General features: G+C 48.0%; 1 protein-coding gene and 2 long non-coding RNA genes across 14 annotated transcripts in view; 1 reads left to right on the forward strand and 2 right to left on the reverse strand.

Annotated features, from left to right (window-relative positions):
• LOC111932799 (uncharacterized) overlaps positions 1-4392 on the reverse strand; it is a 77130-nt gene extending 72738 nt beyond the window's left edge. For 2 of the 4 annotated variants that reach the window (XR_015290432.1, XR_015290433.1), the window contains exon 1: positions 4246-4334. This is a non-coding gene — a long non-coding RNA (uncharacterized LOC111932799). Of the gene's footprint in view, positions 1-361; positions 548-4245 lie in introns of those variants that run through there. The other 2 variants (XR_015290431.1, XR_002866337.2) reach the window with 2 other exon arrangements.
• Positions 526-16006, forward strand: GFI1 (growth factor independent 1 transcriptional repressor). 9 transcript variants are annotated; one of them, XM_086901948.1, is made up of 11 exons: positions 544-978; positions 1642-1776; positions 2300-2430; positions 2976-3059; positions 3188-3398; positions 4930-5157; positions 5390-5596; positions 10290-10705; positions 10795-10932; positions 12456-12621; positions 14655-16006. In XM_086901948.1, exons 6-11 carry the CDS (start codon positions 5043-5045, stop codon positions 14831-14833), a joined length of 1221 nt encoding a protein of 406 aa, XP_086758074.1. In that variant the 5' UTR covers positions 544-978; positions 1642-1776; positions 2300-2430; positions 2976-3059; positions 3188-3398; positions 4930-5042; the 3' UTR covers positions 14834-16006. The 9 variants fall into 9 exon arrangements, with proteins under 9 accessions (XP_086758073.1, XP_086758071.1, XP_086758074.1 ...); XM_086901949.1 differs by having other exon boundaries at positions 558-978; positions 2981-3059; XM_086901947.1 differs by having other exon boundaries at positions 526-978; positions 2981-3398.
• Positions 16007-19684: 3678 nt separating this feature from the next.
• On the reverse strand, positions 19685-22111 carry LOC147651644 (uncharacterized). The gene is made up of 2 exons (XR_015290434.1): positions 21337-22111; positions 19685-20214 (listed from the first exon to the last, which is right to left on the reverse strand). It is a non-coding gene; the product is annotated as an uncharacterized LOC147651644 (long non-coding RNA).
• Positions 22112-23402: the final 1291 nt, after the last annotated feature.

The raw sequence follows: 23402 nt of genomic DNA on the forward strand, positions 1-23402 counted from the left end.
ATTCCACCCTACTTTAAACCCCTCCTTTTATTTATTTCTCCCCCTCTCTTGTCACTATGGTGTAACAATCATGTGCCATTGCATTCAACTGGACCTTACCAAGTTTTCATGTTTAACTTTGAGTATCACCCTCCATTTGAGAGAAGCATTAGAGTAACTTCATTAAAACCCAGCCCTACATTTCCCGTGAATTACATCGCTGTGCCAGCTCTGGGCTTGGCTTATGGCTTTACCACACTGAACCACAGAACACTTGGCACTGTCACACATCTCGACACTGCACACGCAAAACCATCTCAATGGTTACTGAGCTGCGGCACACAAGTCACACTAAACCAAAATAAAAGCTGAACCCCTTCACCTCTGTTCGGCGTGCTGATACTGTAGATAGCAGCTCCTCTCGGGGTGGGAAGAGCCCTGGGACGACGGCTGTAGAAGGCTGCGCTAGGGGCTCCCCTCAGGGCCGAGCGCGCGGGGCGGCTTCGCGCCTCGCCGGCCTCGTGCCACCGCCCGCGGGCACGTGACGCAGCAGCCCGCGCGCACGAGGCGGCCCCGCACCCTGTCGAGCCCCGCGGCAGAGCGGGCTGTGCGAGCCCTCACGGCTCCCGCTAGCGCCGGCCCTGTCGAGCCCCGCGGCAGAGCGGGCTGTGCGAACCCTCACGGCTCCCGCTAGCGCCGGCCCTGTCGAGCCCCGCGGCAGAGCGGGCTGTGCGAACCCTCACGGCTCCCGCTAGCGCCGGCCCGTGCCATGACCCGCAGCCCGCCACGTCCTGGCCAAGGCTACTGCCCGCGCACCTTCCGGTGACAGAGCTAAAGACAAGACTTCGCTCGCAGGCTCGGGTCAGCCTCGGCACCCGCTCGGTGGGCAGCACCCGCTCGGTGGGCAGCGCCCGCGTCCCGCTTCCCCCGTCCTCACTGGCGGCATGAAACAAACCGCCGGTCCAGCCGGGATCTAGGAAGGCAGAGGATATACTTCAGGCACGATCTAGTTTTGTAAAACATTAAATACAGCCAGTTTCGTATCATTTCTCCTCTAATCGTTTGAGAAAGCTGACACTCTAGGAACCGGAGGCCCTTCCCCGGTGTCCGTGCAGCACCCACCCTCACACGAGAGATTATATGCTGGATTTAGCATTTGCTTTGTTCACTCGTTTGATTTATTTATTTCCGCTGAAGGGGTTTAACCTGATTAGGAAGCAGTAGGTGAGAAAGGGCCGTCCGCAGGTGGGCTAAGCACAAGGGGCTCAGCAGGCAGGACAGCCCCGAGCGGAGCCACTCGGCAGCCGGCAGCCCGTCCCGCTTCCCGAAAGGCTGCAAGCACCCTCTGAACGGAGATCACCACGCCTTACAGCCCACAGCAGCACCTGTATACGTTTTGAATTTAGATCTATAAAGATGAATGTGTATTTTCTTGTAACCAGGTCACAATTATTTATGAGGGTTACTAGTAATGTGTTCTGTTGTTTTCACTACACAGTCAAAGCGGTGTGTAGCAAGGTAAACGAAAGGGCATGAATTTATCATCCCATTTCGGAGGTAAACGAGAAAGACTGTTTTGCAAAAAGTCACAGTGAGTCAACGAACATGCATACACGAAATTACTCCTGGTTTTTCTAATCTGGTTATTTCTACTGATTCCAGCATTGATTCTTGAAGCTGAAGGCGTGAATGATTTTCGGAGTGATCAACCTAAATGCAACAAGGCGACCGCAGTACACAAATGCCGTAAATAAAACTGCTGTGCCCAGCACCAGGAACTTTCCGGCAAAAATGAAGGTGTCAGTCGTGTTATTCATCTTCCTTTTTTATCACAGTAAAGTATCACACAGTTGTTGGACAGTTTTACTCGAGGGGTGTTCGCTTGCTTAGTTAGATTTTGGGAAGTCAGACTAGTCCTATGAGCCGTAGGACTAATTTGCACCAAAAGGCTAATTTTTCTGTAAATGTTTCGGGGCTGGTGGTGAAAAAAAAAAAATCTGGTCTCAAAGCCAGCGTTCTCCTGAGCGTAAGGGAGGCTGAAGTTTGCTTCTGTCATGTCCGACTTCAGTCTCAGTCGTTTCTGAACGGGAAACGGTGTTAAACCTCGATTCGCTCACTGCGGAGTCGCACTTCAGGCGACCCTAAAGTCACCGAAACGAAGTTGCTGATGGCCTGAGATGTCTGAGAGGCACCTCAGAAAAACACCGAAGATCCGAGCCTGACTTCCTGGCTGCATTAGGAATCCGAGATCAGACCTGGAAAACTGCATTTTGGGATCGTGTGTGTCCATAAAGCAAGGCGAACCTTTTTCTTTTTGCAGAAGGAAGCGGGCTTCGCCATTGTGCAACTCAGGGACCCCCACAGGTGCAGGACGCTGCCTGGCTCGAATCCCGTTCCCGTGCTCGTCGCCGGTGCCCCACGGATCCTCCCCGAGTTAGCACCTGAGCACAGGCACGCAGACGAGGAGGGCAATCTCTTCCCACTTGCCTAGCTCCGCTCCCCTGTCGCCTTAGTGTTTGAATCGCTGTCAAGCGACAGTAGCCGGAGCCGGGGGGGGGGGGAACGGGACGGGGGGACGACACCTCTCGCCTACCCCTTCCATATTTAACCATTACCTAAATCCGAAGGGAAATGAGCAAACCTCTAGGCTTGGGTCTTAAGGTATTTTCAGCGCCGTTGGGCGTATTTATCCCAGAAGAGTTTTCCACAACAAGTTATTTCTAGTCTAGGAGAGGTCTCCGTCGCCCAGGGCCCGGCCTTAGCCCCGATTACGACGCCACGCACGGCCCGATGGTGGCGGGAGGTGTGTTCCCCCCGCCGCCGGGCCAAAGCGGGGGATGCGGAGCGGAGCGGGCTCGGCAGGGCGAGCGCCGGCTGCCCCAGCCCCTGCCCTCTGCCCGCCCGAGTCAATCTGTGTTTTGAATCTGTGACTTGTTCTCGTTGCGGAAGTCAAAGGGGATCCAAGAATAGTTCAGATAGATGTGTGTAATTTCTAGAGCAGAACCCCGAGAGAAACGAAACGCCCGATTCCAGAATGACGCTTCGATGTCCCTTCAGCGAGATCTGTGAGGTGGAATGCGGTAAGACGTTTTCATTTAAGGAAAACTGAGAGAGAAACAGAGGCGGGGAACACTACTGATTTGTGAGGCTTTGGCGCTTTTTTTTTCTTTTTCTTTTTTTCTTTTTTTTTTTTTTTTTTCTTTTGCAGAAGCTCCTAACTAACGCTCAGGAAGTGGAATTTGTGGTTTAGGGGGCCGAGCTCTGAAGGAGTTGAGAGAGACAGAAAAGTTAAAAAAAAAAAAAAAGCCAACTCAAGCACCATTGCTCCTTAAAGGGAGGCTAAATTTAAAGTCACACAAACTAGCAGGCTGCCGCGCATACCCCGTCCGCATCCCAGCTTCTTTCGGCCCTATAAATGGGTAAGCATTCTCGCTTCTCTCGCCTCGCGTGGGCAGCTGCCTGTGGGCGGGCCGGGCCGGCAGCGACCCCTTTTCACTCGGCTGGGACCCTGCGCCGCTCCGGCTCTGCCTCAGCCGCGGGGCCCGGCGCCAGCCCCGCGCCCCCGCAGCGACGGCCGCCGAGCAGGCGCGGCCAGCGGGAGCCGGGGCGAACGGCGGCCAGGTGGGCTGCGGGTCTCGCCTTCCCACGGGCTCGGCACCTGCCTGGCCAGCTCCGGCCTTGGGAATCCGGCGGCGCCTCCGCGGTGTGACTTTTGGAGGGAAATAGGCGGCAGAAGAGGCGCCGGCGCCCGGAGCCCCCAGCGGCTGCGGCGGCCGTTGCTGTCGGGGAGCGGGTGGGTGACTGACGCGTTATCGGGCCGCTTTGATTTCTCTGCCCGCTCCGTGCGGGCCCGCTGCTAGCCCCTGCCCAAGGATGAACGCAGGCACAGGTGGGGCTGCGCAGCAACGCTCCCACCCGGCTCCGTGCCGGGGGGCGGCGCCTCCCCAGCAGCGCTCAACAGCCCTGCCCCTGCCGGGGGGGTGGAGCGGGCCGGAGCTTTGTGCCGCCACCTGCGGGGGCAGTTCCCGGGCCTCAGCTGACGGGCTGGGCCTCTTTCCTCTCTTCCCCGTTTGCAACCCTTCGAAGTTCCCCAAACCCCCAAAAGAACGTGGATTAAACTCGCTATTTGCAAAGTCAAGTATAACGGCAGAGGCGGCCCGGTGCTGGATGGGTTCGAATGAACCTCTCCGGCCTTCCCCAGAGAAGTCGGCTCGGGGAAGTTTTGTTTAACCCGGTCCCCCCCGACTCCCGTAGGAGGTTTCCCACCTCGTCTCCTTTCCCCGCCCCGGCTTTCGGTGCCCGCAGCTGCAAGGTGGCCCGGCGCCGACAGCTGAGGGCTGCAGGAGAGATTCCGTTTTGTTCGTTCTCGTGTTATCGTGGTTCGCGCGGGATGGGTGAATCAGTCCCTCCGACAGCAACAGCCTCTCAGGCGCCAGGTTTAGGCTGTTGGGTTTGTAACGACTCCCCCTCCCGTCCCGGTAACAACCCCACGCCGGCCAGCCCGTCCAGGGCGGTAGGACGTGATAAGCTGTTCCGGAGGGGAGATTTGTTGGCACCACTTCTGCCGCGGTTGCACGGAGACACAGTGTGCCCAGTTGGAGGGACGGGATAACACCCGACCGCGCCCCTCAGCTCCCTCAGTCCCCGCTTGTCCGAAGAACGGTGCCCAGCTGCTGTTATTGCCCGTTCCCCGCAATCCGGCAGCGGCCGTCGAAGCGTGGCCGGGGCGGCCCCAAGACCGCGGTGAGAGGGAGGGGGGTAAAACGCGCTGGCTGGGGCCGGTTGGAGGCTGAGTTATCTGCGCTCCTGGAAGAGGGGGCGAGGCGAGCGGGGCCGGGGGCGGTGGCCGGAGCCACCTGCGCGTCGCCACCTGGCGCGCCGCCCCTGGCGAGCGGCCCCTCCTGGCCGGCGCCCCCGGCCCTCACCGGCGGGCGCGGCGCCTTCCCGCAGGTCGCCTCCCCGCCGCCGCCCCGCAGGACATTCGGGGGTGACGCTCGCCGCCGCCGCTGTGCCCGGCGTTTAGAAAGGGAGTGCGGGCGTGCCGGCCGTGGCAGCACCCCACCATGCCGAGGTCCTTCCTAGTGAAGAGCAAGAAAGCGCACAGCTACCACCAGCCTCGCTCCGCCGACGAGGACTACAGCCTGCGGCTGGAGACGGTGCTAGCCCAGATCTGTGCAGGTAGGAGTCTCTCGGTCTCAGCCTCGCTCGGAGACTGCCCACCCGCCCGACATCACCCCAGTGCTCCCGGCACCGGGCGGTCGCTCTGCGGCCCTTGCGGGACGCCGGAGGGGCTAATGCGGGCTCGGAGAGAGTCGGGCATCAAACCTTGGCGGGAGCGGACCGCCGCAGGAGGTGGCTGGCTCCCACCACGGACCCACACTGAGGAGTTCCCTCCTCCTTTGCCCTGCAGACGGCAAGATCCCCGAGGACACGGAGCTGTGCCGCACCGCCCTGCCCGATCCCGAGCCTACCCAGGGGCGCTTTTCCCCAGAATCCCACCTTACCGAGGCTGCAGATGGAACCTCCGAGTCAGCGCCCAGCTGCGAGGGCAGTGTGTGTGACAGAGTGTCCGAGTTCGAGGATTTCTGGAGACCTCCCTCGCCCTCTGTCTCGCCAGGTAGGACGGGGGCGAGCAGCTCTCGGCGACGGTCAGGCTGCATGTCCGTGCCCGTCCCGTGGGGCAGGGGAGCATGGTTCGGCTAGGCGCCACCACCACAAACGAATAGAAGGGACAGATTTGCCACTTCCTTTTTAAAATTATTATTATTTTTAACCCAGATTTGCCAGAATATGTTCCTTCCACTCGTTTCGGGTTACTTCTTTTGGGTTGCTTTTCCAGCCCGTATTGTGCTGCTGAGGGAGCAGCGGGTGACAGGCTGTAGTAAAGTTGTCATGACATCGGGTGTTGATTTTTTAGTTTGTGATTAATTCTTAGAGGCAAACCGAGTTATGTATAAAAGGTCCCAGCATTTTCCAACAGGGTCGTGCCTACGTTGAGTTTTTTAGTCTTTTAAGACAGTACAGGCAATCTATATAGCTGTAGTAAGCAGCGGTGATTTAGTGTCTCGTACAACCTGCTAGACATTTTTCCTAATTCCCTTTCAGGTTATTTCTTGCCTCTTGCATACAAAAAAGATCTGTCTTTCCCATCCTTCGTGTCCTTCTCTTTTGCTATTTGGTTGTTGGTTTGTTTGTTTTTTTGTTTTGGGGATTTTTGTTTGTTTTGTTTGGGTTTTGTGTTTTTAATGTTTGTTTATTTTTCTTTTCTAAAAACACATTTGTAAAAACCAGAGGAAGAAAAACCCCCAGTGACAGTCAGATTTAAACACCCTAAATCCAGGAAACTCACGGCTGCAGCGCCTGTCTCTAGCTCCCTTGTCCTGCCTTTGATGTTGTTGGAGCAGTGGGAGATGCTGGCCCCAGGGTGGCACAAATACTTATCTCGTTTAAAAATACAGTGGTGTCGTTTACAACAAAAACATACACATATATATAAAACCACTTTTTATTGCCTCAATTAAAAAGAGATGGGTGGAAAAAAGAACAATTTTTGTCTTGATGAAGGAAAAATTGTGTCAGCTTTACCGGCAGACAGCAAACAAGTACTTAGTCCCAGTTTGTCACCGTTTCCCACTTGGTCTTTACAGTGTCCTGGCATATGAATGGCTAATTGTAATGATGTGGATCTGCATATTTAAAGCCTCATCTTCTTTCAAGAGTCCTAAGCTTCTTTGAGGGGACATTCAAAATACTGTCTAGCATCAGCCACAGGACACTTTCAGTCTGTGCAAATGACACGCCAGACCAAATGCAGCATTGCTGCACACCTCTTCTGGTAATATTTCTGCACAGATTGTAGCAATGTGTGTAATTTTTGTTCCAATGAATTTTTCCTGCTCCTCTTTTCCCAAATAAATTTTGGCACGGAAAATGAACCATTTTCACGAGGTGTCAAAAAGACAGACGTAAAATAGAGCAAGTATTTTACCAGGTCTGCTCTGCCTTTTCCTCCTTCCCTCTCATTTCTTCCCTCACTGTGGGATTCATCAACTTCCGGCCAACCATCAGGCTGTCCAGGGAAGGTAACTTTACAAAATGAGGATGGTGTCCACATATCAAGATTTTTCGGGGGGGGTAGGCAGTCCTGGGGCTGTCTGATTCCATTCACAGGAGGTGCGGGAAGGTATGGGACTCCAAGTACTGTAAGAGCTTTATTAAACTTATCTTAGTGTATTAAGAGAGGTGGACAGTGGCAATAGGATTAGATAGCTGGGCTTCCTCCCGCAGCGCACCTCCTCCAGCCCCTCTGCCTTCAAACTGCTTTGTCAGATTCAATGTGAAGCCAGAATTCGTGTCTGGGTCACTTCTGCAAGATGCAGTGGTGAGAGACTGTATTCCTACAATTGTGTTTGGATGGGGCACAATTTTTATGCTCTACCGGGCAGAGCAGATGGGAAATGATGGTTCTAAATCATACTGAAGGCATGTGTGGTGAGTAGTACTACCAATCCTATCTCTAGAAGTGAACATAGGTGCAGGTTGCACTTCAGTATGCAATGAAAGCTGTATTTATTTCACTTTTGTCTTTGAGCACTGTGCTGCTGATGTAGGCGGTCATACAACATACAGACATAATAACTGTTAACTCCATCAGTGCAAATCACTTTGTTATTTAACCTCACTTTCTACACGTGTCTGTAACCACATGCATGTGCACATGCAGAAGGTGCATGGGAGCTCAGTGCAGCGGTATTAGTATCTCCTGATGAGCCTGTTGATGCTGCAGAAGGACAGACTTTCCCTGGGTATAATGGAGTTGTGAAGAAAGTGTGGTGTTTTGTGTAAGAGGACACTCAAATCTTTCTTTGCTCTGCATATCAATCTGTTCCCAACCATTTAAGGTTGAGTTTGTTTTGCCTCCAAAAACAAATATTGATTTTTTTTTTTTTTTCTCCCAGAAGTAGTCTCTATAACAGCTGCACAGAATTTCTAGGAAAATGAGGGGGAATATTTCTCTGTCTCTGCTCCCCCCTCAAGATGCTGTGGAGCAGAGGCACACATAGAAATGCCCTGCAGTGTGGCAGAGAAGGGTTTGGAGATTGCTTTGCCAGTGGGCTTGGATAGCTTGAGAATAATGTGAGGAATTCCCCTGCATTTGTGCTTGAGAGGTCTCCAAAGTATGAGGTGATGGAAGGAACATTGCACGCAAACTGATCTGTGGTGCAACGTTCATTGTATACTGTACTGCCAGTTCCAAGGGCTCAAAAATCAGGTCAGCCTTTCCTCTCACTCAATGAACTGGCTCAGAAACCAAGATTGTAAGTAATACCTTATGGATATTCAGTTCTAGTGTTGAAATATTGAGGGTTTCTGTTTTCATGCTTTTCTTACAGTTCGAGCTAGAAGTTGACTTTAAAAGGAAAAAAATAAAGTTATAACAAGAACAAACAAAAGCAAAGCTGAGGGCCTGATGAAATCATGCCATTTTAAGAGCTGGGACTTTAAGATAGGTTTGAATTTTGTGATAAAATCGTGAGAGATGGCAACACTGAAACTGGTTGCAAAGACACAAGATAGATGATGTGATGCTGACCACAACTTTGCAGTCAGTGCAGAACAGGAAAAATCATGCTGTACACCATGTCAGCTAATTTGATTTCATCACTCTCTTCAAATGGCCCAGCTGGTATGTGCGCATATTCTAACCAAAAGATTACTAATTTCAGTGGAAGAATTTGAGACTGTTAATATCCAAAATTATGTAAAAGATAGGAAAAAGTCCAGTCATTCAAAGCTCAATTTTAACCTCATTTCCTACTGCCTTCTGTAACCCCTCAGTGACCACTTGTCTATCCAGATGGATAGCCCAACACATCATGCCTTCTTTCCCTAGTCCACCGCCATTTATTTTGGTTTGTCAAAGGCTGAAAAAGCCATGGGAGCTGATATGAGTAAGAGATCCATTGTGGGTGGACAAGTTTCTGGTTAATGTAGGTTACTCTGGAAGCCCAAGTTATAAGGGATGCCAATATCTCTATGAAGGCATCAGCATTTCAGTAGTTCACTGATTCATCTCCTCCTTGGCTCACTAAAACTGTTCTCCCGTGGAGATATTTGACTCTCCCAGTGCTGCTGCCTGTTATGATGAGGAGTGAAAGCAGTGCACCTTGGGCATTAATCAGCATTTCTGGCAGACACAGTTGGGGTCTGGTGCCTCATGTTCCTTGCCTGGTTATGCTTTCCTACATGTGAGGCTCCCTGAGCAGTTGTGCCTTTAGACACTCCTCTCAAAGGCTGTGCTCCTGCCACTCTATCAGACTGCTGTGGGCCCCCACATGTGATTCATGTGCCCACTGCTTTGGTCAGATGCCACTGCTGAAGGCAAGCCTCTTAGAGCCTGCTGCATTTGAGCTTGCCCTGGTGGAAATTTGCTTTACTTTGATTACAACTGTTAGGAAAATGGGTTTGTCTCTCAGGTTTTAATGTGCCCATCCCAATGAGTTTACAAAGCTCTGTGTTTTGGGTGGATTCAATTTCTTTACATGGAGAACCTCAGAGCAATCTGAAACAACCATGATTTTCTTTCAAATGAGGAGTTATTTTATTTATTTTATTTTATTTATTTTATTTTTTTAATTTTTTTAATTTTTTAAATTTTTTTATTTTATTTTTTTTTCTGAAAAAATGAAGCATAATGTGCAAGCACCTCAGAAAGGTGTTACTTATTTAAGTTATGCTGTAATATAGTTATGGTTAATTGTGGCATGAAGTTGAGAGACTAGATTTGAGCATTAAACTGTGCAACAAGATTTTCTTCATTTTGTTTACCAGGTAAAACTCAGCACATTTGCTCTGTCTGGCACCTTTGTAATGTTATATTTGCACATATGTGTGTGTGTGTGTGTGTGTGTGGTCTCCATCAGAGTCAGCTTTGATGTCCATTTTGGGACATGGTAGATACATGTTTCCAAGAAGCTGCAGATAAAACTATGGGAAATTGTAGACTAAGTTGTTTAGGGTCTTGCTGGTCAGATCAGTGTGTACACACCCAGACATCCAGAAATGGAGGTAGACAAAATTGGTGTTGGCTTTAAATAATTTGGCTGGGACACTGGGCAAGTAGGTAGTACTGGACACTCAGACCTTAATGTGCAATATAAAATGTCCTTCCATGGAGATGAAAGGGCAGCCTCAAAGTGCAGTACAGGGGCCAGGCTCTGGACACAGGCCTGAGTGCAGAGACTGTTCTGCCTCATTGTAGTGTCTGGATCAAGAAGTGCACCAATTCCCATGCCCTTGTGTTTCCACAGCCTCAGAGCGATCTGTGTGTCCATCCCTAGATGAAGCACCCCCTTTCTCAGTGCCCTTCAAACCATACATGTGGAACAGCCTGGGTGGCTCTGAACTCAGGCACCTTGTGCAAAGCTACAGGCCCTGCCCGACACTGGAGCGGACCTCAGCCCTGGGGCTCTTCTGTGACCGAGGCTCCGAGCCCGCCCTCTATGGCGCTGAGTGCAGCTCTTCCCTGGGACTGTATGGTGACTTCAGCTCCCCGGGTCCGGGGCTGTTTGAGCAGCCGCCAGCAGCAGCTCCTGGACTCTATGCCGAAACACAGCCTGGGCTGCAGCAGGAGAAGGGGCCAGGTGGCCTCAAAGTGGAGTCTGACCTCTTGTGCCGCCCACTGCTCATCAGCACTGGCTCTTACAAGTGTGTCAAGTGCAGCAAGGTAGGAGTCCCTTTCTCCCACACTGGGTATGACTCTCCCCCAGCCCTTTCTCCCTGGCAAACTTGACGCCGTGTACTCTCTTTCCTCAGGTCTTCTCCACACCGCATGGCCTTGAGGTACATGTGCGCCGCTCACACAGTGGCACGAGGCCCTTTGCCTGTGACATGTGTGGCAAGACCTTCGGCCATGCAGTCAGCCTGGAGCAGCACAAGGCCGTGCACTCACAGGTGAGAGCAGGCAGGCTGCCAGGACAGACGGCTGGGGGCCAAGGCCAGCTGCTCTATGCTGCTGGCTGGGGAAACCACGAAGGCAAATACAGGGCAAGGAGGTAGGGACCTAAGCTGAGGAGGGGAAAGAACGTGGGGGGCTGCAGTGGGAAGTTGTAGGTGAATAATATGGTGACAATCAGAGGAAAGGATTAGCAAAGGAGCTAATCAAATCAAAGAACATAGGCTTTGTTTCCATTTTTCAGATCTCGCACACGTATTAAGCATTGGGCACTTCTGGCACTCCAGAAGTAACAAAAAATAATAAATGTTCACTCTCAGAGCTGGAACTTGTAAAGCAGATATTGGCTTCTTTTGAACAGCTAAAGCAACTCAGTGTGCTTTCTTCTGATGCAGCACTCTTCATTCTTTCTCCTCCCTCCCACAAAGAAGTGAGTCTTCCCTTGTTTGTAGTAATTTTTGTCAGTGCAGGGAACATCTGAAGGATCATTCAGGTATAGAGCACTGACTTCACCCGTCGCAACACACTGAGTCACATACCAAAAGAATATGGTGGTTAATTTTGGTAGGAGGACTTGTAACATTTTCCACCTGCTGATACTATGCCATATTTCCCCTTCCCCACCCACCTGACCTGGCAAACCTTCCTTCTTCAGATTGACTTTTGGAGGATAGAGTTACAGCAATGTTTTTTTGCTCTTTAATTTATCATTGCATGAGTGTGTAACAAGCAGAGCACACAATGAAGGGAGATATCTCACTATCCATCAAACAGTGGTGAAAAAAGCAGCACTGCATAATGTGTCCATGGAAGGGACAGCATTTTGGGAGAATGCATTAAAAGCCAAATAGAGGTGATTGTGTGAAAGCATAGAAGGAAGAAGAAGATGCAATAGAAGTTAAAGGATGGAAAGAAGAGATGGTATATGGTATAAGAAACTGAGAGGAATGTGTGAGGGGGAGGTGAGAGGTCTTGATGCATTTGGTTTTATATGTTAAAGCAGTAAGCTGAAAAGCTGTTTGTCCCAAGTGCTCTACATGCCTTCCACTTGAATTTTAATGGAACTAAAAAAATCAATTAATTGTTACCATGCCAGAACTCAGTCCATCACAGGGATTTTCCGAGAGACTCAAGCAGCTCTTGGCACCCACTTTTGCTGTGTACAGTGGAGAGGTGGCCTCTGAACAGTGCTGCAGCTGTTGGGCTTCCCAGTAGAGTGACTGTGTCTCAGGCCTCTGATAAAGTGTGTTGGCAAATGCTGTCCAGTCCATCGGGGTTGCTCCCACCTGGCCATTCCTGCCAGTAGGAAGAGCTGTTCAATTAAATTTTAGTAGTGCACAGCACTAGGAGAGATTTTTTTTATCATGTGGTGCTGCTATCAAACCAGTGTTATCATCTGTGTAGGCCAGTCCAGGTCTCTGGAGAAATGTAAGTTCTTGCCAAGGCAGAAGGCACAACACTCATGTGCTGCTGGGGTCATTGCTGTGATGTAATGTGTGTGTCTGGGCTCATCTCTCTGCAGGAACGCAGCTTTGATTGTAAGATTTGTGGCAAGAGTTTTAAGAGATCTTCTACTCTGTCCACCCACCTGCTCATCCACTCAGACACCCGACCCTATCCGTGCCAGTACTGTGGGAAGCGGTTCCACCAGAAATCTGATATGAAGAAACACACCTTCATTCACACAGGTCAGCCCTGCAGCTGCTGGTGTCAGCCCCAACATGAGGGCAGGTCTCTGAAGAGGTTTCTCTGCAACAGTCCATTCCTCCTTAGCTGGGACAGGGCACACACCTCCACTGTCCTGCTGCTGTTCACACGATCTGAGCTGTTCTTGGGCAAAGGAGGGTGATCTGAATGTGCCTTAATGAACAGCAGCTGCAAAATAACCTACAAAAATCCTCGCAATCCAATCAGTGTTCCCTTAATAGGATCCACCAATGTTTATTCAATGGGCTTTTGTGTAAGATGATTTGTAGAGTATTATATTCATGTGGCCTTGATTTACATCTGAGGTCCCGGGAAAATGACAGGTGAATTTGATAACAACACTGCTTTTTGCAGGATCTACCAATTTACAATAGGAACAACAGGAATCTCCTCCTCTAGATCAAACACTAAACTGGAGGGCCTAGGTCTTAGTCTAAATATTTGTTCAGAGATTGTCTGCACTTCCATCTGGACTTTCTGAGAAATGGCTGCAGTTTGATACAGAATGGAAGGAGAGGTGCAGAGTTCTCAAGTTTCACTGTTACTAATAAACATGGAAACTAATATAAAGTGCAGGTGAATCACCAAAGGAAATAGTTTCAAAAGTATCATTCAGTGAGAAGGCAGGTTTATCAGAAATCATTAAAAGAATATCTTGCCTTTCAGACCTGCACCATTCACTTGAAGTAGAGGGAAATGAATGTGTAAGATATGGAAGAATCTGTAGACATGAAATATCAGTTGTACCAGCCAAACCTACTGTTCAGATGACCAAAATTCTTTTCCCTGATAATGGCCACTAGCAGATATAAAGGGTGAAGCCTAAAAAGGGCAAATAATGTAGAGAAACAGCACTATATGTAGCACTGCTTGGCTGTGACTTTTCTAGGTGACAAGCAGTGAATAATAAATGTTACTTATAAAGATTTTTCACTGAAGGTTGCTGGATGAAAATGGACTGTTTATGAAGAAATTCAGGAAGTATTTCCACAGTAACCTTTTCAAATGAGGCTTGATGAAGTAGAATTTCAGACAAATTCTGAATCAGATTATTTTCTTGTGGGACCACAAACTGTGCCTGGGCTTTTAAATCACTAATATAAAAGTGAATCCTTAACTGAATGAGGGATTCCTTTCATATGCACCATATACTTTGAAACGAGCTTTCAGCACATTTTGTATTATTTTTTTGATTCTGGGAATTTGATCTTCAAACACCCAAAGAGTTTGTTTTTCCCAGCTGAAGCCAGTGGGCTCTGCAGGTGCAAAACCACTCTGGAAATCCTGCTTGATATTGTGGTTTAGTTCCCTTTTATTTGTTATTTGATAGTAAACAGTATGAAAATATACTTAGATCCTGCTCCCATGGAGTTTTGCCACTGACTCCTCTGTAGAAGTTCTGCATTTATTCCCATTTACATTATTTACCTGCAGGTAAAAACTTCAGGGCTCTGACTGCCAGCACTGTAGTGTGGGGAACAGAGAACAGATGTCTGGATGAACCCTGCCCTTCAGGATTCACTTAATGGCCCTCATACCTCCCTTGGGGACAGACCCCAGATCACTGGGTTTGTTTTAACAATCTCTGTCTACCTATTCCACCTGCCCTCATGCTGATGGTATAGTAATTGATGTCAGGCATTTGTCACTTTTCCAGGAGTTCCTCATGTTTCTAGGACACAAAGCCAGTTTAAATTGCACAGAGCCCATGCAGACAAATCAATTCACAAGATGTGGGGTCCTGAGAGTACTCTGTGCTTCAGGTTACTCACAGGACTATACTGGGCTATTGGAGGTGCACCCAAGTTTGGGCCTGTTCAGCTGCAGTGGAGGCTCAGCTTATGGTTTCTCTGGGGCTCCCAACTGCATGTTTTCTTGTAAGAATGACTTCTTAGGTAATCACACAAAAATCTCTTTGATAAACTTTAAGTACCAGTGTATATTTGCTGTGGTCCCACGTAAGCAGCATGTTGTCTCTTTCACAGCCTCTCTCTTTCCCACCCTCTGCTTGCAGGTGAGAAGCCTCACAAGTGCCAGGTGTGTGGAAAGGCCTTTAGTCAGAGCTCCAACCTCATCACCCACAGCCGGAAGCACACAGGCTTCAAGCCCTTTGGCTGTGATCTGTGTGGCAAAGGCTTCCAACGAAAGGTGGATTTACGGAGACACCGGGAGACACAGCATGGCCTGAAATGAGTCCAAACTACAACATGGAAAACACCTACAACACTATGAGAACAGACTCCTTTGGCTTCCCTGCTGGACCCAATCCCTGTCTTGAACATAGACCTGGCATTACCTTTCTGAACAGGAGCTCAAAGAGGAAAGAAGAGGACAGAGCCATGTGTTGCCAGTTCAACCTGAATGACTGTGGAAGGGGAAAGTAAAGGCTGGGGTTTCTCTCTTTCTCTTCCCCTTGTTGTTTCTGAAATAACACTGAAATATAAGCCTTTTAGATATAAAGCCTAATACTCAAAAAATGGATAAGCTACTAAATACCTGCAAGCTGGAAAATATTTCTCCCATGGCCATGATGAGTCCCTTCAAGTTTTCAGTAGCTTGAATCAGCTGGCAGGGAAACATGGGTATAACAGTGTTTACATGGGGTAATGACAGAGAGCCATCAGCAGCTGCCCTGGTTGAGTTCAGTGCTGAATGGGTTCACTCTTGGATGACTTCCTGTCAGGAAAACCTGGAGGATCAGGTCCAGTGTGGAGTTTGACATCTTGCTGTTTTTAACCAAAGGTACCAACTTGGGACTGATCCTGCTCTCACTTATTCTGGTGCAAATCAGGATCTGCATTAACAGTTACAGAGAGGTCCTTGTTATCCTCCCTGAGCCATCTCTGTCTGTCCAAGGCCTCACTACCAGTGTGTTTGAAGAACGGAGGGTTACTTCTTCCTACATCCACTAGGGATAAGGAAGCTTGTGAAAGACCAGTGGAAAAGCCAAAGCACAGAATTATGCCTTAGAAATAGAAATCAATCCAACAAGTGAACCTGCCTGAGGAGGGCAGGAGCATCAGGGAGGCACAGACTTTCTGTCCAGAACCATTACTGGCTTCTACACTCTGGGCTTGTTCTAATAACTGGAAAATAGCTACACAATAGCATCAGTTGTATTTTTGTTTTTTTAATTTTTAAAGGGAAACTTTCTGAGGTAGGCAGGACTTACTATTAAAGTATAATTCACTTAATTTGCCTTAACAACTCTGCATGTACCTCAGTTAAAAAAAACCAAAAACCTGTTTTTACTTTGTTGACAAGTTTGTAAATGTCTTTATTTAGATTTTATGGAGTGTCTTACATTTCTTGGTACATATTTATTAGAACAAGGTTTTAAGTTAATAAAGTAACGAGGATGGTCCAGAGTGATTTTTATTTAATATGTAACTGCACGTTTGTGAATGTCAGCCATTACAATACACCACAGTGATTATCAGGGATGCAGCATCCAAGGAGGGAATGCAGGCACAAGAGCTGTAGTGATTAAAGAACACAACTGCCATATTTATTTGTCCAATTCTTATACTGATTTCAGATAAAAATTCACATTTTTGAGGACTAGGGTATATCGTGGCTTGGACTATCACCATAAAAGGGTTTAGGGGGGAAACAGCAGTTTTAAGGCTCTGCTTTGGAAATGTAGACAGCCAGAAGTCCCTGCTTAGCCCAGGAGCAATTTGAATGTCTCCTCCAAGATTAAATGTCTGTGCCTGGGAGTTTGCAGGGACACCTGAGCAGCAGGTGCATCATTTATACTTAAGCCTGTTGGGACTCACGGCCTTTTGCCTGCCTGCCTTGTCAGCAGGGCTGGCTCCATCTGGCAGTTGCAGCCCATACAAAAGAGAAGCAGGAGGATGATGGAGGGGTCCCTTGTCCTTTTCCCAACAGAGCACACACAGCAGGGTAGCCTGGTTCTTTACATGTACATGTAATCTTGTGTGCCCACAGAGGTATATACTCATATTTCCAGCTTTGTACATTTATTCGGGAAAAACCCAGCAAGCAGAGTCCCCCTGTGCCCTGCTGGGATGGTCCAGGCCTGGGGCACCCTGCCCGCCCGAGGCTGGGGCACTCACCTGCCTTGGTGACACCAAGGTCCTCCCAAGGTGCTTCTGCTTTCTGTCACCCTTGCGAACCTTGGTTGGATCCCCACGGGGCTGCCCTGGCAGGCCGTGGCCGTGTCCCCTCAGGGCTCACCCACTCGGACTCTGCTCCTGAGGCTGCCCAGGCCGGGCACCGCAGGCCGAGCTCTCGCTGAGCAGAAATGCGGCCACAATCATGGCAACCAGGACACAGGAGGTGCCAGCTGCTCTGAAGACCACATTAGGCTCATTATGGTGGCTTAATTAATGCAGAAGGTCAGTGCAGGAGATTCGGTGCTTATGCGGAAGGCCTGTGATGCTCTGGGTCCCACCCAGGCCAGGGGAGGCTTTAAGGCATGGCTCCGGTGGCACATGTAGGCTTGGGGCTGCCCCAGGGTGATGCTAAGTATTTATTTCACAGGGAAGCTGTTGCTGTGGATGGAGTGAGTGCTGACCTGGGTATGGGCAACAGCCGGGGTGCAGCTGTTGCCCCCAGTCCCTCTGCCCTCAGGAGGACCTTTCCTGCCAGGCACAGCCTCCCTCCTTCCTCCCTTTGGGCAGGCCTTGCTCCAGCAGGCCCCGAGCGGCTCAGTTGCTGGTATTTACTTTTAAAATGATAATAGCAATGTGTGCTTGTCCCCTTGGAGCATCCCATTTCCAAATAGGGCAACAAGTGTGGTTTGAGTCTAGTGCTGACCACAGGGTGGGGTGGGTGGCCGGGGAGGCAGCATGGACATAGCACAGGTGGTGAGAATGCTCTTCACAGAAGAAACCCACAGATATTTTATTAGTTTAAGTGTCTCTCCTCCCAGAGCATGGTGCAGTTAATGGTGTGTCTCAGGGCACCACTGTTGGGCTCAGCTCAGATCCAAACCCCCTGAAATGTCTGTGCATTGCTGCATGGGAGGGTGTTTCCATGTCCCCAGCCCTGCTTGCGCGAGTGCCAGCTGCTGGTATAGGTGAAATGCAGCCATCCGTGGGGAAAAGTCATGGCTTTAAGGTGAGGAATTGAAATGAAGATAAGGAAAGGAAGATTTATCTGGGGAGAATCAGAACAGGCTACTGAGAGGCTGTGGAGCAAGTCTGAAGATTGGAAATATCTCTCTCAGTGTTATTACTGTGTGCCATTAAAAATGCATTATGCATATTACATGACCCATTATTCATGAAGCAGGTTCCATACCTTTTGTTTGCCAGAGTAACAGTAGAAAGGGTAAGGAGAGACACTGGAGCACACCTTTGTTTCTTTCTGTAAATTTTTAATGACACCTCTAGCTAACCAGTTGGTGAAGCTCAGTTCCTGCATAAAAGTGGAAGGGCAGAGCTATCTACAGGACAACTAAGCCTTTCAGAAGCTAATTTGAGCTTGTGTTCATCCACACCAACAATGATTAAATTACCTATCAAGTGTGCAGAGCTATCAGGATTCAGGGCATTGAAAAACAAGGTGAATTTATCTGATTGATGTAAAAGACATGGGTGGAACAAGTGGGTTATAAAAACAAAAGGTCCATTTCTTACCGATACTATAGAAGTACTTCTCTGGCAAGCTAAAGAACTTTTTACTTTGCTTCCAAAAGTTGTTTTGCCTGCACAGAAAACAAGTTTATTAGTTGGAATCAAAATGCTTTATCCAAATCAGTTAGCAGGCTGAATTAATTCATGAGGCAGAAACAAAGCGCCTTATTAGGTTCCATCCTTATGTCAAGCAGAGATGTTTAAAATTAAAATATGCAAACATCATCTGTGTTTGCTATACAGTCAGTTTCCAAAAGCCGATAGTAACACTCAGATTGGATATTGCAACACAAGTTAGAGAGCAGCTCTTCTGGGTCTTGCTCCTTCCTCAAGCAAAACATTTGTTGCAGTTCATGGGGGGAGGGAGGAAGAGGTTTCTAGAATAAGCCTTGGATGAAAGATTGCGAGACTTGTGCAACTTTGTTTGCATGCTGTGCTGCTGTTGCACTTTGACAAAGGTGTGCTCCTCAAGTCTCTGCGTTTTCCACCCATAAGAGAGAAAAACCAAACAGGTCAGTTGTATCAAATTCGTCTCCAGCATAACCCCAGTTCACATCAGGAATGGATTTTGCCTTTACTCTGCAAGATTTGGGTCTTACTCTAAATAGTGGAACATAGCTCAGCATAAAGCCCTTTGAGGAAATTCTGATTTAGAAAAGCACTGAAATATGCATGTAAGTCAATGGAGTGTGTCTCTAGCAGAGACCTTACTAGATGCCTACTTAGAGTTAAAATTCCAGAGATTTTCCCTACTGAATCTTAGACCTTACTCCATTGCCAAGCCACATCCTGTCTATCTATTTTCACCTGCAGTGGAGTTGGCTTCTGAAAATGCCAAGGGTAATTTTTTTAAAATTGTCAATAGGCTAGTGGTAGTTTCCAGTATTTTTTCCTCTGAGATAAAGCAGTCTAAATAGATTTCAGGCATGTAAATATCTGTTATGCATTATAAAGCACATAAAATGATGGAACCAGATTTTAAAGGTATTTGTATATATACCCACATACATATTTAGATGCACATCTAAAGCTGCAGATATATCTGAATGTGCATTGGATATGAGTATCTAGTTTTGTCTCCAGCTTCTTTACTGGAGGAAGAAAAATGAATAAAACCCAACACATCAGTCTCAGAACGTTTCTTGAGTCTGTGTCACACCAGTCTGTGATATGCACAACATACAGACTGTAAAGAGAGACCACATAAATCTGAAGGAAATATTTCATATATCACAAAAATGCTGGCCACACCTTGATGGAATAATGTTGCCTAATGGATTTACCTGGAATATGTGATAAATACTACTTTCAAATAAGTTGAAAGCAAACCACTTTTCTGTGCTTATTCCAAGACACTGCTTCTCATCTGCATTTTTTTTTTTTAGTAGAGGTGACATGACAAAAGAATACTGAACAAGGCAAACATAGAAGGAAAATAATGTAACAGGTATCGAAATTATTTTAATACTGTCCAGCCCACTTTCTGGCACATGTGAGATCTCTCATCCAGCTGGATACTGCAGTGCATGGGGTACATCCACCCCAGCTCACTCAGGCTCAGCTTCCCAAGGCACTGGCAGTTGCTGCAGCAATGCTGGGCTCCTCTGCTCAGCTTCTGCCTTGTGCTGCCAGCTCCCTCCGTGGCACACGCCTCAGAGGTGGCTGCTCCACCACCACACTGGCACTGGCTGGCAGGAGTGCAGCACAGCAGGTGTTGAAAATGGCCAAGGTATTCCATTGATTTAGGTACTGTAATAGGGCCAGCTGGCATTAAAGGGAAACTGTAATCCTCTGAGGTGACAGACAGTTCATTATGATATAGAACTTATGTTTTACACTTTTTTTCCCCCCTGTGAATAATACATTCCCAAAGCTCACTGGTAGACTCAAGGGGTGACTTCAAAGGGGAAAAAGAGATATCATTGCAAGAGACAAGAACCTAACTCCCAGTGTTCAAAAGAGTACAGTCATCTGAAAAAGAAAAAAAATACATTATTAGTATTTCATGTAGGAAAGTTCAAGTGTTGAAGAGCCACAACAAATTAATAGTATTTTATTATGTGGTCAGCCACATAATAAAAGAATCAGCCACATTCAGAAAAGAATAAACATTATTTTGGTCTAAATATCTTCCAAAGATTCCTTCTAGCAATTAACTTTAACTGATTTAAGCCAAGGGATCTTATGTTGCCTGTTATACCTGCTAAATTCCCTATTTCACAGACTATCGGCTCTTCCTGTACTATTGCCCTTTGCCTCCCTGAAACACAGCAACATGGAAAGGCAGGCAGGAGGTTGAGACCCAAAAAGGGAATGGGTAAAAAATAGTCTTGATCCTCTTTATGTAGCTGTTCTAACTCTTTGAGGTGCTGCAGAAATGATGGTTGGAGGTAAAGATCCCTTATTGCAAACCTGCAGTCAGGGAGCTTGGAACTCCTGGACCAGGATGCTCTTGTTCACACTGAGTAATAGTGAGTGTGAGTCAGGGTGCTGTCATCTCTAGCTCTGAGAGCAAAGAGCTGGGTCTTCCTGTGTGCTTGTGCTGGGCTTTGTGCTGAAGGGGCCTGACCTTTGCTGAGCTCTGCTGTGTACTCTATGTATCTGCTGTCAGTTGGTTTTGGAATTATTTGTGTTTTCAGTAGCTTAAATTAACATTAATGGCAATTGAGAAGAGTCTCCTTCCTGTGTGATATTTCCACCATTGCTGAGGTGTTTTGCTTGTGAGCTCCTTTACTAAGCCAGGTTAGCCTTGCTCTCTCCCTGCCCATTTGTCAGCAGGGCCTGGCTCTGGCAGGGCTCACTGCTGTTCCCTGCAGGGGTTTGGCAATCTTTGGATTGATTTCTGTGGCCAGTTGAGGTGGTGAGGCCGTTTGCCACCTCTCCCTTCATCCCAGGCAAGAGGGGTGATGTTCCAGCGGGCATTTCCTTCCCAGTTTCCCCAGCCCAAGTTGCGTCACAGACCCTTGCAGGGATGGAAAAGAACGGTTGCATTTATGGGAGGAAGGGGTTTTATGCAAGTGGGGTAAGCTCTGTCCTCTCTGATTTTTCCCTAAATTCTAAATATATCTGTCTGAAACCTTTCACATCACTCACCATACTCCAGGAGGACATGGGGCCATGGAAGAGCATGTGCCTTCTTAAATGTGAAGTGCTTCAAACTGCTAGGCACCAAATAATTGCAGAAGGGGAGATGCTTGAAGCTTGTTACTTCTCTCTTCTGAGACTGCTGTGGTTTAGTTTTTAACTGTGGCTCTTTCCACTTGCCATTTGAATGTTGGTTTTGTTCCTCTGTATGTTCAGTTGCTGAAATCTCATGTTTGAGCAATTTTTTCTGTGAACTTCTGTATGTTGGAGAAAGCTGCCACAGCCTTTGTATTGATGCTTTGGTAAGGTTAAGGACTCCTGGATTTTAGATCTCAACAGTGGCTGGAGAGCCAAGATGGTCTCTACAAAATGCAAGGAGGTATGGTTCTCACCCAGAAACTGTTGGATCCTATGGCTCCCATAACAGTAAAGAGTAACACAAAAGGACAACTGCATCGGCTGAGTTGGGTTCTACCACTGTCCACCTGAATCAGGGGAAATGCTGCAGTTAAGCAGCATGACTGGAGTGCAGCATGTGTTACAGTGAGGGTGTCTGTTGGTGCTGGTAGTGAGAGTCTCCTAGGTAAATGCTATTGCCATCTCTCCAATCCCTCTTCCTGTTAGCTGTGTGGTGGCAATTCAGCTGACAATCACTGAAGCTCCCTGAGGTCACAAGTACTGACATGTGAATTAGTCTCCAGTGGTGGTACCAGTGCCAGAGACCTGGAAGTCCTGAAGCTCTGATGGGCTTTGTTTTGTTGGAGGGTATAAAGGGTAAAAAAACCTGTCAACAAAGACAAAAAATTGTTTCCTTGTGCTTCATTTTCCTGACTAGTGTAGAAGCTAAAAAATACCAGGCCTTGCTTTCTACCAAAAAAGCTGCTTCTCTGTCTCTGGCTGGGCTGCAGGCATTGCTGTGTCTGTTCTCTGCTGCTGCTAGGGGGTGACTCAGGAGTCTGAGTTTTCTCAGCCCCCCATGCTGTGAGAGGAAAAGTGTCACCTCTGTGTGAGAGCTGGTGACAGTCAACCTTGCCAAGATCTGGCTCCTGCATGTGAGCTCCCAGGCAGTCCAGTGCATGGCAAACACAGGCCTGTGATAGTGAAGCCCTGCTCCTGGTCTGTGTTTTGGGTGCTCTGTCTCCTATTTCTTCAGTCCTTTTACTCCAATGGGGTGCTCTTATGTATATTGACAATAAAGGGTGGTAACTGAAATCAGGTTTATGGGCTAAAGGAGCTAAAATGGTCTTTTAGCACAGCCCACAGTAGCCAGAGACATGATAAAATCTCTGATCTTGACACTGCAGCTGCCCAGCCATGCTTCTGAGACATTTTATGTTTTCCACAGTATAACAAAATATTTTATCAACTTCAACAAGTGTAAATGAGCCATACTGAGATGAGGATCTGTTGAATGGCAGATTCATTGTTGCTTCTGACAAAGCATTGTTCATGGGACTGACAATATGACTTAATTTTATATGATGCCCTGAGGACTAAAACTCACTTTTGTTAGAATAAACTAAACTGCCCCTACGTGTAAAGGCTGGCCAGGGTGAAGGAACAGAGGGAACATGGAATACATCATCAGTATAAGAAAGCCATGGGCCAGAAGAGATTGCGTTTAAATCCACCTGTCCATGGCATAGAGAGACCTGCTAGGGACTCCTTGTGTGTGTTTGCAGTCCTATAAACTTGAAAGAGAAATTTAAAATAGGGTAATTGCACATCTTGCTAACAGTTGTGCTCGGTTTTATGTTGTAACAGTGGTTGACAAAGAGGTGGAGGAAACTCCACCACAATACTGAGAGAAAATGTGTACACAGTAAGTGCCTTTGGCACATCCAGGCTCTGGGCAGCTTCAGCCAGAAAGGTCAGGCTAAGGATTCATGAGGTGGTGCTGGACAGTTTTGATTCCTCCACAGGAAACCCTCAAACACCTTGAAGGGGGACTATAACCTGAATATGACTTGGGAGATGGAGTATTCAAATGCATGCAGTGATCTGGAGGAAGGAAACCTAGGCTGAACTCACTCGAACACGCAGAGCTGAGAGCCTGCTGGACTGCCAGTAACTAG

This window comes from Cyanistes caeruleus, chromosome 9 (assembly GCF_971803275.1).
Source record: "Cyanistes caeruleus chromosome 9, bCyaCae1.hap1.1, whole genome shotgun sequence".
NCBI classification, from domain to species: domain Eukaryota; kingdom Metazoa; phylum Chordata; class Aves; order Passeriformes; family Paridae; genus Cyanistes; species Cyanistes caeruleus.

Bases quoted from the DNA above. Each gene is read 5' to 3' on its own strand.
- GFI1 (XM_086901947.1), top strand. From the start codon at position 5,043: ATGCCGAGGTCCTTCCTAGTGAAGAGCAAGAAAGCGCACAGCTACCAC. The intron at 5,158-5,389 runs GTAGGAGTCTCT...TTTGCCCTGCAG, and splicing joins GCTAGCCCAGATCTGTGCAG to ACGGCAAGATCCCCGAGGAC. The intron at 10,706-10,794 runs GTAGGAGTCCCT...CTCTTTCCTCAG, and splicing joins AGTGTGTCAAGTGCAGCAAG to GTCTTCTCCACACCGCATGG.